At 35.6% G+C, this 12,807-nt stretch overlaps 1 protein-coding gene across 3 annotated transcripts in view; it reads left to right on the top strand.

Moving 5' to 3' along the window:
- Positions 1-12,807, top strand: part of prkcq (protein kinase C, theta) — a 30,049-nt gene that overhangs the window by 6,621 nt on the left and 10,621 nt on the right. The window contains exons 2-12 of one of the 3 annotated variants that reach the window (XM_051891215.1): positions 2,040-2,060; positions 2,723-3,173; positions 6,007-6,206; positions 6,491-6,551; positions 6,724-6,904; positions 7,702-7,733; positions 7,847-7,932; positions 8,357-8,486; positions 9,084-9,193; positions 10,316-10,451; positions 12,288-12,445. In XM_051891215.1, coding sequence (XP_051747175.1) covers positions 3,056-3,173; positions 6,007-6,206; positions 6,491-6,551; positions 6,724-6,904; positions 7,702-7,733; positions 7,847-7,932; positions 8,357-8,486; positions 9,084-9,193; positions 10,316-10,451; positions 12,288-12,445 — 1,212 coding nt within the window. In that variant the 5' untranslated portion in view covers positions 2,040-2,060; positions 2,723-3,055. Of the gene's footprint in view, positions 1-2,039; positions 2,061-2,722; positions 3,174-6,006; positions 6,207-6,490; positions 6,552-6,723; positions 6,905-7,701; positions 7,734-7,846; positions 7,933-8,356; positions 8,487-9,083; positions 9,194-10,315; positions 10,452-12,254; positions 12,446-12,807 lie in introns of all 3 variants that reach the window. The other 2 variants (XM_051891213.1, XM_051891214.1) reach the window with 2 other exon arrangements.

Here is a 12,807-nt window from a genome sequence, read left to right as displayed (position 1 = left end):
AGGTGAGACCTGAACAGCACATGTTGCTATCTGTGTTTAAACTAAACTTATTTAAGCCTTGTCAATTTAAACATTCACGAGCCAGAAGACGTGAAACAGAACTCGCGCGAGCACAGTGAGAAGATTTGTGTGCGCTCATCTGAAGCGCCAAACCTGCATCTCAGACATTGAGTTCTCTTTTAAGTCTTGCGCTTGAACGGACAAATTCACACAAAAATTATGTCAACATGCTTGTCTTGACGAGTATCCTAGCAAACATATTAGGTTATGTCTTACATGAACGTAAACAGTCAAGAAAGACAATGCATGTATAAAAATATCTATATGTTGGATCTGTGTATTATGTCTTAAAGTGACAACAGCCTAACCAACAAACAACAAAAGACAAGGAAATCACTCACTGTTCTTGACTGAATTGCTTTTGTAACTTTAATAATGATTAAAGGTGTAATATGTACGTTTTTTGCAGTAAAATATCCAAAAACCACTAGGCCAGTGTTATATATTTTGTTCACTTGAGAACTTACAATATCCCAAATGTTTCCAACTATTTATAAATCGTGAGAAAATTGTAATTTTAACCAAGGCTTCGAGACGTGTGAGGAGTCGCCTGTCAATTGCGTCATACCCGCATTAACCCTCGGTCCGCCTAGGTTTCCGGTTTTATTTTGTAGAAACCATGGAAACACCAAAGATGCTTTAATATATTACACGTTTTAATAGACAAGGGAACAACTGTTTTGATATATTTATAGACAGAAAACTAATTGTTGTTATATAGCTCAACACGTTTAGTCTTATTGTTTAAATATAATTTTCTTGATTTTTTGTGAGTACCATGCTTTACCATGCCACAGAGAAAAACACTATTTTGTCAAGTAGCTAACATAGCATAATCAGATGCAGCTTTATTTTTAGTAACAGTAATACAGAATTTTCTCCATCATACAGTGCGTTTTAAAATGAATTGCATGCCATTTATCAACACAAGCCATCCAGTATTTAATATGATATTCTAAAATTCAATCTATCTTACTGCAGTGTGTCTCAAGCAAGTGTCTCACAGCAGCCACCGAGCGAACGCACAGAGTAACGTTACAACATCATTTTCAACACTCTCAAATGTATCTAATATGATAAACAGAGCTGCATTACCTCATACTCATGACCGGAAAAGCAGAAGCAGCGCAGGCGACTGTGGCATAATAAAAGTCCTGCTGCTCGTGAGGCGTGTGTTGCGCAATCGCTCCAGCGGGCTCGTTCAGCTCCCACAACACTCGGTCCTGCTCTGCTTCATACTACAATAACGTTAATAATCACATCCATGAACATGATTTCTTCCCGAGTCCTATCCCTATTCTTTTGCACCGTCCGTTGAGGTGAAGACCACATGTCCCAAGATTCTGCGCTCAAACTTGGCGTCATCAAGCTACGCCTTTGTTTTGAATAGACCTTTAGCGGACAGAAATCCTACATACTGCACCTTTAATCTTTATTTAATTTATACAGTGAACATTGTATGCAATGCTATTTTAAATTTGATTACATTGTTCAATTTCTGTACCTGAAAACTACTGTTAGATACCTAAATAACCTGAAAAGCAGTTTATTTTATTTGTATCTTTGCTCTATTGTATTTATTTGTGCTGTTGTCTCTAGTTTGATTATTTTTATTTATTTATTTTTTTGACAGTAGTTCTTTTTCCCCTGAACATAGCACATACCGAACCGTACCGAAACGTTGACCCGAAAAACAGTAATAAAAAAAACAAGTAATTTGTGAGTCATTTGAACCGTTACCCCCTTAGTATAAATCTGGCTTGGTTTTTTTTATTTTTTTTATACATATGAATAACTTGCACTATAACATACACAGAGTTTGAACAAAGTGTAAATGCATGACCATGACGTGTGTGTGTTAGTACTGTAAGTTTGGCTGTGACTCAGCAGGGAAGTGAATCCTGGCAGCCTGTTTGGTTGGGAGTTTTGTATTTCACATCTATTAATAGTCGTTTTTCTCTGGTTCTCTCCTTCACCAGTTACCTTCCAGTTTTCAACTGGTAAGTACTCTTACTGTGGTTCTGTGGTCCTGTTTAACAAGTCTGCTTAGTTTTCTTGTTTTCTGCTGAGTTTTTGGCATGTTAAGTGTTATTGACTGAGTGAAACATTGGTGGTTGGTGTAAACTGGTGTCATGTTAATTTAAAGGGCATGTGTAGTGGAAAGAAGTTAATGCATGTCTTCAGCTTCATTGTTGATCTGGTTTCCATTAGACAGAGAGCATATAAGAATGATCTTATGTTCTTACAACCAGGTTGTTTGCAGAAAATTTTCCTCTAGGGTTTAGTGAATGGTTAAAGTCATGTGTCCTGGAGACTCATTTGAACAAGATTTTGATTACTTTATTGAATTTATTAATTTCTGTAATTTTACAAAACTCTTCAGTAGTATTAAATGAAGTGGTCAGAAAATGTTACAAGTCTGCTAAAAAGTCAACTGCTAGTATATATGGCTTATTGTCCATTTACTATTTAATTTTCATTCAAAAGATTCTATATATATATATATATTTAGAATCAATATATTTTATACTGTAGATTCTATATAAAATATATTTTTATTATGCCATTTATTATTAATTTGCTTTTTTTCCCCCTTTTATTATTATACTTTACTATTCTTGAATTTATAATATTTTATCCTTTTTTTTTTTTTTTTTTAAAGACATTTCCAAGTTTTCATCCCAACATCATTCCTTCTATGTGGCTATAAGAGAGGCTGATTTGATGGACAAAGGACAAAGTTAAATATTCATTTTGAAAAATATTACTTTGGATGCCACAGAAACAAGGACACCACGATTCCAGACCAGTACTGTCCACTTTTGAGAGCCGTCTGAGTGAGGAAACCCATATAACGGACACCACAAATATGAAAATAAGCATCAAATAGGAGTACATCACTATACGAACATTCTCACAGTGGAATTAACCACCGTACTTTCAAAGGACACTGTATATCAGAGGCTATTGCTGTTGGATCTGAGAGTTTACAGTCATGTCTCCGTTCCTGAGGATTGGTTTTTCCAGCTTTGAGATGGACCCAGGGCTTGCTTACCATGAAGAAGTACTCAATCCATACTGTGCCGTCTACATGAAAGAGGCTGTGGAGACTGGTAAGATAAACTATCCTGATATATCAGTAGCAAAGTTCAGTGCAAAAAAAAAAAACCTAGCTAGAAAACAGACACCCCTGGGTAGTTTCTTCAGTTATGGGCATTTTTAAGTTTTTATCAGCCAGATGTTGATTTTAACCTTTGTTCTTTTGTTATATGAAGATCACATTAAAATTGGCTTTTTACCATGCCTTCATCTTTTCTTTTTCAAATGCATTTCCTATTGATACATTTTCATTTAAATATTAAAAGTCTAGGACAAAAGGTAAATAATATAAAGATTAAAAAATAATTTTAACATATATATATTTATATTTTCATCTTTATATTGTTGTATCATTCAATATGAAAATATATCAATACAAAAATGATTTTTTTAATGAAAATCTAGTGTCATTACCACAACAAACAACAATTTTGCCTCCAATAAATATTTTTCAAAAGTTAGTGTGCATAGTTATAAAGTGGACAACACTGTAAGCATGTTTAAGACTAAAATGATGTGATGTGCAAAGAAAATGATTGGAAAATAGAATATTTTTATTGTGCGTCAAGCTGCAATTTTGGCAAATTATGCAAAAAAGAAAAAAGTCTGAAAATATTATTTATGTGTATTTATGATGCATAAAATGCTACAATGCAAGACAAAGTAGTTGTCCATTTTATTAAAAAAATGTTTTTTAATAAATAAATAAATAAAATAAATAAATAAATAATTCCTACCACAAAATAAATGGTGATTTGAGTTGCGGTGGAAATGACATGCGATGGTTCAAGAAAATAAAAGAAGAAAAAGAGTTTTGCTGTGATGCATGTACATGTTAAAGTGTTACACGTTAAGTGTTAAAGAAACTTTTAGAAGTAAATGAATTTTTTTTTTTAGAAAGTATATTGACTAAAAGTCTACAAGGACAAAATTGCCCGTAGTGGAAGAAAACACCCACATGACCCACCTACTCAGTTCTGAGGTGAAAGTGTGCAAGCAATGTGTCTGGTCAGAGTTTATTGAATAATGTGTGTATAAGCGTGAATTTTTGCTTCGAAGGAAACGCGTGTCATAAGTGTCATTGTCAGTAAAAAGGTGGTATCTGTTTCTTTCCTATTATTCTCACCATTTAGGTTGTGATTCATCACACAGTCTTCCTACAATTTTAAAGGGGTACTTCTTAGTCATTAAACTAACTATTCAGCAAAAGAATCAATTTATGATGACAGAGACAGTCAGTTCCCAAAAATATGGAGCCATGACAATTTATCATGTCTGAGAGCATTTGACAGCCAAATATGCAACAATTCATTTTGAAGATGCTGTCAAGATATTGCTATACGCATTACTGTAGGTACTCTATATGTGACACTACACAAGGCCTACAGAAAAAAAAATGTACACAAAAATGAAAATTCTGTCCTTATTTAGTCACCCTCATGTTGTTCCAAACCTTGTCTTTATTCTGTGGAACACAAATTATGATATTTTAAAGAATGTTCTGGTCGCTCTTTTCCAAGCAAATACGATTAATGTGGAGTGTTGCTTTTGAGCTTCAAAAAGGAAGGAAAGGATGAATAAAAGTATCATAAGATTTCAAGAAGTTCTCTGAACCCTCTGCAGCTGGATAATTGATTCAGTGAGTTGAGAACTTGAGAACTGAATCAGTCCGATTGTGCATGAACAAAGCGGTTTTGTAAACTGGATCCACCAATTCATTGGAAAGACTTAAAATTATGATGAATTCATGAATCAGTAGAAGCCCAAAAAAATGTGTGAATTATTCCTCTAAGACTAATCACCGCTTCTGTAATGCAAATGAATGTGACAATTAGAACGCCAACTTATAATCAACAAATTAAATTTATATGAAAGGAACTATTTCTGCAAAAGTGCATTGGTACTCACTGATTGCATGCATGTTTTTGAGAACCATGGTTATTTTTTAAGCACATTTCCTTGCACTGACCTCTATAGCTTGTAAATTGTGGGTTTAAATCAGATTAGATGAAAAGATATGCAGTTGTACACACACATATCACTCAGACATGGTCACTGAGCAGTATTGCAGACACAAGGATTTCCAAGCAACCCCTTTGGTTTCATTCTTTAGAACCAACCACAACCACAGTTACCTGTCAAAATATGAAGCGTCGCGTCATTCTCAAACCTCTTTGAAACATCTTGACTGCTAAGTACAAGTAATAAACTGCAATTCCAGTAGTTGGATACAAAATTAACAAATTAAACTCAACATGAAAGAGTGTTCGCAACCGGTTTTACTTAGTTATGCATTTCTAAATTAAAATTTAATGGGGGAAAAAAAAATGTTGGGATGGACTTGATTTTAACCATTGGGAATTGAGTGGATTGTGGGCGTTACACATTAGAATGAAACCAGGTGGTTGGAGGGCAGGGGTTAAAAAAAATAAAAGGACTTTATGATGTTAGCAAAAAGGAAAGTCATTTCAGAGATGGAGCAAGTAATGAAAAATTACGAAGATTTTATCTAACGTTTATTCTTGCATCTTGCTAGACCAGGAACATGCATTAAGAAAAAGGAAATAGAGCTGATTTTAAATGTCATGTTGACTTTAACTAAGGGAAAATGTTGACATTCTAACAAAATTGCTTGGTTTTCCTGCAGTAAAAGCTGCCAGATTACAATCACAGTAAGAACATTGTGTCATTTCAGTAGTATTAGTTTCAGATCCGGCTGTAAAACACATAGAGAATTGTTTTACTTGTGCTGATACTTTTAAAGCTTAAGTCCAGTCAAATGTTCAGTGGTGTGAAACTCTGATTTAGTGGTGTATTTGTATTTTATTTGTGTGTGTGTGTCTGTAGAAAAGGGTCAAGTGTACAAGCAGAAGCGGCCCACCATGTATCCGCCCTGGAGCAGCACGTTTGATGCTCACGTCCACAGAGGACGGGTAATGCATGTGGTGGTCAAGGACAAGACGGCTGAGCTAAAGACGGAGGCTACTGTCCAGCTTGACACCCTCGCATCACGCTGCAAGAAAGAGAACGGCAAACTGGAGATCTGGGTCAGTGTTTGTGAGCAAATCCAGATTTGCGGTGGCGAGTGGCGACATGCTCGCTATACCAAAGCAAAGCAAAATGGAAACAAACTGCTGATATAATGTACATCCATTGACTTACAGCTATTATTTTTGTTGTTATTTATTTAAAAAGATGAATTTCAATTAGAACACTGAGCCCTTCATATTAAAAAATATATAAATATATCATATATAATTTAAAAATATTTGAGGAAATTGATGTGTTATATATGATTTCAATACATTTTCAAGGATTTTGTGTATTATAGGTGGAGCTGAAGCCACAGGGTCGCGTACTGATGGAGGCACGCTATTTTCTGGAGAGGAGTGGTGAGTGTTTCTTTTATTCAGATCCACACTTTGTCTCTCACAGATTAGTACATTAACATTGTTATTTCTATTATTATACATGTTTTCATGAATTGATGGATCTAGCACAGAGGTTTTCAAACTGGGGGACTTCATAATTATTTTTGGTCTTGTGTGGGTTCTTATTTGTTAGACGCTGCAGGTCATGGTGAAGCGGATCGAGAAAGTGAACGGGAAAAAGAAGGGGTGTTCGCCTTGCATCACAGACGAGGAGCCATCAAACAGGCCAAAGTTCACGTGGTCAAATGTCACGAGTTTACCGCCACCTTTTTCCCTCAGCCAACTTTCTGTTCAGTCTGCAAGGAGTTTGTCTGGTATTGTGCACACTCCCAAATAACCACATGTAAAACAACCCTGATACTAAGAAATTAGTTTTTCCATACAGCCCTCTGTTTCAACATGCAACTTACATTTACAACTTCCTTAATAAGGTGCATTTTTGAGTGAATCTGAATATTCAGGGGGAAATAATGTGGGCCAAGACTTTATGGATTTATCTATTGTAATATGATTGGATGGAAACATGCAAAAATAATGAAAAAAAAAAGATTAATATTATTTTTCCCCACCCACCTGGACTTGATTAAGTCAGCTGAAAAAAAAAAAAAAAAATTTATTTTAAGGTGTCCTTGTTACAGTGTAATTATAAATTTAAGTACCGAGTATTTAAAAAAAAAAAAAAAAAAAAAAAACTACATGTACTTACTGTAGGGTTAGGGTTAGTCACATGTAATTATGCATAATTTACTGTTATTATTATAATAAGTACATGTAACAAGGACACTAAAATAAAGAGGCAAAGTTATAACATTTAGAAGAAACATTTTGAAAACAAAACTGAGGAATTGTAAAAAGTAAAACTTTGATGTTTTAAATCTTTAAAATATCACTCAATCATTGAAAAATTAAATTTTTTTAATATTATTTACTCTACATATTAAGCTTCAAAAAAAGTGCAGTCTGTGTATGATATGAAGTGTACGATATGATAACATAACAGTGAGTAAATATATATACTTTATATTTTTTATATTTATATGCAGTAATTTAGCACTGTACATCACCTATTACATTACAAATATTTACGTCATGGTTTCTTTTCCTACTTCAGGGGCCTGAATAAACAGGGATATCAGTGTCGACGTAAGAAGTTTTTTTTTCACATCCTCATTACTTTTTTGCAGTTCCTAAACAAGTTTCCATTGAATCAGTGTCAAGACTCCTCCTACACACAGTTATCTCTTTTTTTCCCCCAGAATGCAATGCCGCCATCCATAAAAAGTGTATCGACAAAGTCATCGCCAAATGCACAGGCTCAGCAATAAACAGTAAAGAAACTATGGTAAACACAAGGTTTTCATCGCCCTTTCATACAAACACATCAAGCACACAAAGTGTTTTGTTTTGCAAATATACTCTACACTTACAAAAGGGTTTTGGTGCCCTGATTTTAAGGCAGAGACCTTTGGACATTTTGTGCAACTGTAAGCTAAGCAAAGTTTTAGTAATCTGCAAATGAAAGCATAATTATAAATATTTAAGAAAATGAATCATCTTTTTGTCTCAGACTCCTTCCTCTTTCAGTATTTGGTAGACGTCACAAAATAGGTTTTTTTTTTTTTCCCCTCCACAATTTATACTGAATGTAACACTGAAAAAAAAATGAATGACGTTTTGGACATTTTCAATGTTGACCTGGTGTATGTACAGAATGTATTCTACACTAAATGTGTATGTGTGTGTGTGTGTGTGTGTGTGTGTTTCAGATCCATAAGGAACGTTTTAAGATTGACATGCCTCACAGGTTTAAAGTGTACAACTACATGAGCCCGACATTCTGTGAGCACTGTGGGACCCTGTTATGGGGTCTTGCTCGGCAGGGCCTTAAATGCGAAGGTGATTCATTACACAACCACGTCAACTGAATGTCTAGGTCATTCTGTGAATCTGTTGCCCTTTCCATTTTGAAAAGGTGATTTTTAAAGCAAATTTCTGATAAAATAAAATGCAAGATGCAACATGCTTGTTCCTTAAGTAAGTTTATTTACCAGGAGGATGATGTATTTTTTTTTTTTATTGTGAAATTATAGAGTTATGGAGTTCATTAGTTTAAAAGGGTAAAGATATGATGTAAGACAAAATGTTAAGTAAAAATAAACTTGCTAAGTTACTAAATAAATAAAAATCATATAAATAGATATTAAAAGTTGGCATGAGCTAATTCAATCATTTTTAAAACTGTATAAGGAACATTAATGAGGGAAGCAAATGTCATCTGTTGTTGCAAATGTCATTTTTTGAAGCATTTGCATAAGGAAAGTCCAGTTGAAATTAAATGAAACCCATTGATGCAACACAAAATAAACGCAATGCAAAGTAATTGCGTAAAATGCATAATCATGTTTTTATTTACTTTTAAATGTATAAAAATATCCACATGACATTTTTAGATTTGTATTTTATTTCAGTGTTTTAAGTGTGTTCTCATTGCAGAGTGTGGCATGAACGTTCACCATAAATGTCAGAGGAAAGTAGCAAACCTTTGTGGCGTCAACCAGAAGCTAATGGCAGAGGCCCTGGCTATGATTGAGACCACTCAACAGGTTAGAAGACACACACATTATGAAGCACACATGCTATGCAATGTGACAAAAACATGAAACAAATGTCACACCATTTTCATTTACTGCTGTTCTGCAAATTTTAGTGGATATAATCCAGTAATTTTAGCAGGAATGCTCGTGTTTGGGAATTTCACATGATTTTGTAAGGGTTCAAGTTGGTTTTCGCCTAAATTTCACTAATGTGACCGCACATTTAGTTGTCTCTTTTAGGTCAACTACTGTCTAGCAGAGCAACAGTTTGAGAAGAACCAAGAGAACATGTTAGTTAAACTCTACATGTTAATAGCTAGCTACCTACCCTGTTGAAAAAAAAAAACCAGCATATGCTGGTTAGGTATGTTTTGAAGTATGGCAGCTGGTTTGAACTGGTTTATGCTGGTCCTTAGTTGGTCATGAGCTGGTTAAAGCTGGTCCTGAGCTGGAGCTTCGTTGCCAGCACTTGACCAGCTTAAACCAGCTCATGACCAACTAAAGACCAGCTTAAACCAGCTCAAACCAGCTGCCATGCTTCAAAACATACCTAACCAGCATATGCTGTTTTTTTTCAACAGGGTAATAACACATGGGTTTAATGTCACAAACATTTGAAGCTAGCTCTATCGCCCCCTTGATTACTGAAGTTTGTTACCATTTTTAATGGGGCAGCAGTTTTGTCAACAAGCCATTGGTACACTAATAGCGCAACAGACTCAAGTAGTCTGCAGTATATTCCAATGGAGTATGGCATTAGCATGTTGCTAAGCTAACAATGTCATGCTGTAAAAAAAACAGTTTAGAGTACTGGATTAAATATATTTATAATCAATATCCATTGTCACCTGTCCGCCATGTTGAATGAAAATTGTCATCACAATGCAAATTAAAGCAAAAACTGCAGTTATGTACAACAGGCCCATGTGCTAATAATGCATTAGAGTAGGTTTCTGGTTGTAGAAACCTACTCTAATGCATAGTACATGTAACGTAGTGTAGTCAACGTAGTACATGCTGGGTACAACGTGACAAAGCTGAAGGATGTGTATGACCTACATTATCGTGTGGTAATGTTATTATAAAGTATCATATCAATCTGATATGAATTCAGTGCATTTCTTTCCATAGCAGGCTCGGAGCTCGCGGGATGAGATTGTTGGTCGAGAGGGTCCAGTGGGTGTAAGTCAGGCAGGGGTCACTAGAGAGCCTTCAGGCCGCTTACCAGTTTCTCCTCTCAAGCCTGCACCACCTCTGCCGCGCAAAGGTACATATACCATATGCCAAAATGACATACATTCACACAATTCTGAAAAGCGTTGAACTTGCTACCTTAGACAGTTACCGAGTTAAGTACACTGCACCAGAGTGTAATTTGTAGGGTTATAACATTATCAAAATGATTTCAGGTTACTGAAACATTCCCTGTATAGAAGTTCCCAGAATGGAGTTGTGCTTATAAGGAACCAGGAAGTAGATTGAGAGGTCTCCCATGACACTGAAATTATTTTAAAGATCAAATTACAGTTGATTCCAGTGGAATTTGACATTAGCATGATGCCAAGCTAACATACTCTAATAAGCCCAAAATTTACACAGCACACAAGAATTGGGTAAAATAGCCAGTTTTAATTTGATTGAATTATTTTCTGTAAATTTGACCGGTACTGGATAAAATATCTTTATAAATAACATCTATTGACACCCACCCATTCCACCATAGTAGAGGTCTGCGCGGGACTGTTTTTTCGTCCCGCTCCCGCAATGGTTCTATTCCGCACGCACCCGCTCCCGCCTAAAATTCACTCTGTGTTCACCCGCTATCCGCATATAGTGATTTTCTTCCCAACCCGACGGGTCCCGCTAAAGATCGTTTCCAGAATCTTGCGTTTAAACTTCCCCTAAAGAAAGAGTGATTGGGGATAACAAATATAAAATGTTGCATATACAAGATTTGTATTTGTTATTTGTCTATGCTGCTGTCAACACCCTAAAAAATGTCAGAGAAAAAAATGTCTCAAAGAATAATAGGCTAAATATCACAGAGAAAAATAGGCTAAATTAAATAGCCTACAACATGTCCCTCAAAACTATAGGCTATGCCAAAATTACATACAAAAACTGTTGGCTTACTAGCTATACTGCAAAATGAAATCTTTTTTAACATCCACGCAAGAACATAATGACGCTGATTGACGACCGTTTCAGAAAGTCTCTCCTCCAAAATCTGATCACAAAGGTTGAATGTTCTCTGAAGGTGCACTCGCGCAGACCTCTAATGCAAAGAACATATCTTGCCAGGTTTCTATAGGTTGCTATAGTAACGGGGATCTACTGTTGCTGTAATGAGGAACAATTTGTTGTTTGTGTTGTGGATATTTAAGAAAAAAAGTTTGCTTCGATTCGTATATTTAGTTTAACAGCTGTGTAACTGAACTGCGCACAATATTTTTGACGCTTAAATTATGTTCTAAATTATGAATGGGTCAAACGGTCTGAATCCACTCACATTTGTTTGGACTGCTCTTTCACTAAATTATCTGAAACGATTTCTCAGTCAGAAAAACAAATATACAGTATCGAGAGAACAACCAGCGCTGTTTTTCAGTTGTTTTCCTCTGCGAACATGTACTAAATGAATGTCTGTCAATTTCGTTGCTTTTTGAAATTTTTGGATTTAAAAAAAAAAAAAGTTTAAAACGTCTAGAGATAGAGTAGTCTACACTCGTTCTGCGGTACCGTAAATAAAAAACGCTTTGTGCATACCGTCAGATGAAATCCTGCAGGCGTTCATGGATTTTCCATCCATGCAAAAAAGGCCCTGTGTGGTCGAACACTTGGCACAGCCCTTGCGACGGTGTGCATCAGACGTTCAGCAAACGGTCCGTGGGCGTGACTAATTCCACCATGACTGAGCATTCTGGTATTGCCTAAACAAATATTCTGCCTTAGAATTTGACCAAAATGACATCCTGTAAGGCTTAATTTTGCAGTATAATGCCAAAAAAATTTGCCAGCTCATCAGGTTTTGGAACAGAACAATTGATTGATTAATGCTGTCTTGTTTCAGCTATTGATGCCCAGCTCTTCTCTGTTCCTACAGAGCATCAAGGTATTTCATGGGACTCTTCGGCTGAGGGCCGCAGGCCAAGCCTTGAAGAGCCTGAGCCCCTGTATGCCACCCCACGCAAAGAGCACCACAAATTCACCCTAGACAATTTTACTCTGCATAAGATGCTGGGCAAAGGAAGCTTTGGAAAGGTAAGTGTAATGTATCATATATACGGCTACTGTATATTAACTTTTGAAACGATTGGCCTAAATACAAGACATACTTTGATTCTTTGGACCAAACTGAGACAAAATAAAAAATATTCAATGAATAATTGTTGAATACCAAACATGAAATGAGGCTGAAACTTGGGAAAACTTTGTCGTATTGAAACTAAACTTGGTAATTGTTCACAATACTACAGCCTATGACAAATTACAATTTGGATACATACATCTACTTGTCAAAGGTTGCAAAGCATGATAATTCTTCTTTTAATAATTTAAGGAACTGGCATAAAACCATAGTTCTTCTGCTATACTTCGATTTAACTGCTTACTTAATGTCCCTG

Source organism: Ctenopharyngodon idella, chromosome 4 (assembly GCF_019924925.1).
Source record: "Ctenopharyngodon idella isolate HZGC_01 chromosome 4, HZGC01, whole genome shotgun sequence".
NCBI classification, from domain to species: domain Eukaryota; kingdom Metazoa; phylum Chordata; class Actinopteri; order Cypriniformes; family Xenocyprididae; genus Ctenopharyngodon; species Ctenopharyngodon idella.
This window is presented reverse-complemented; position numbering and strand designations above follow the sequence as displayed.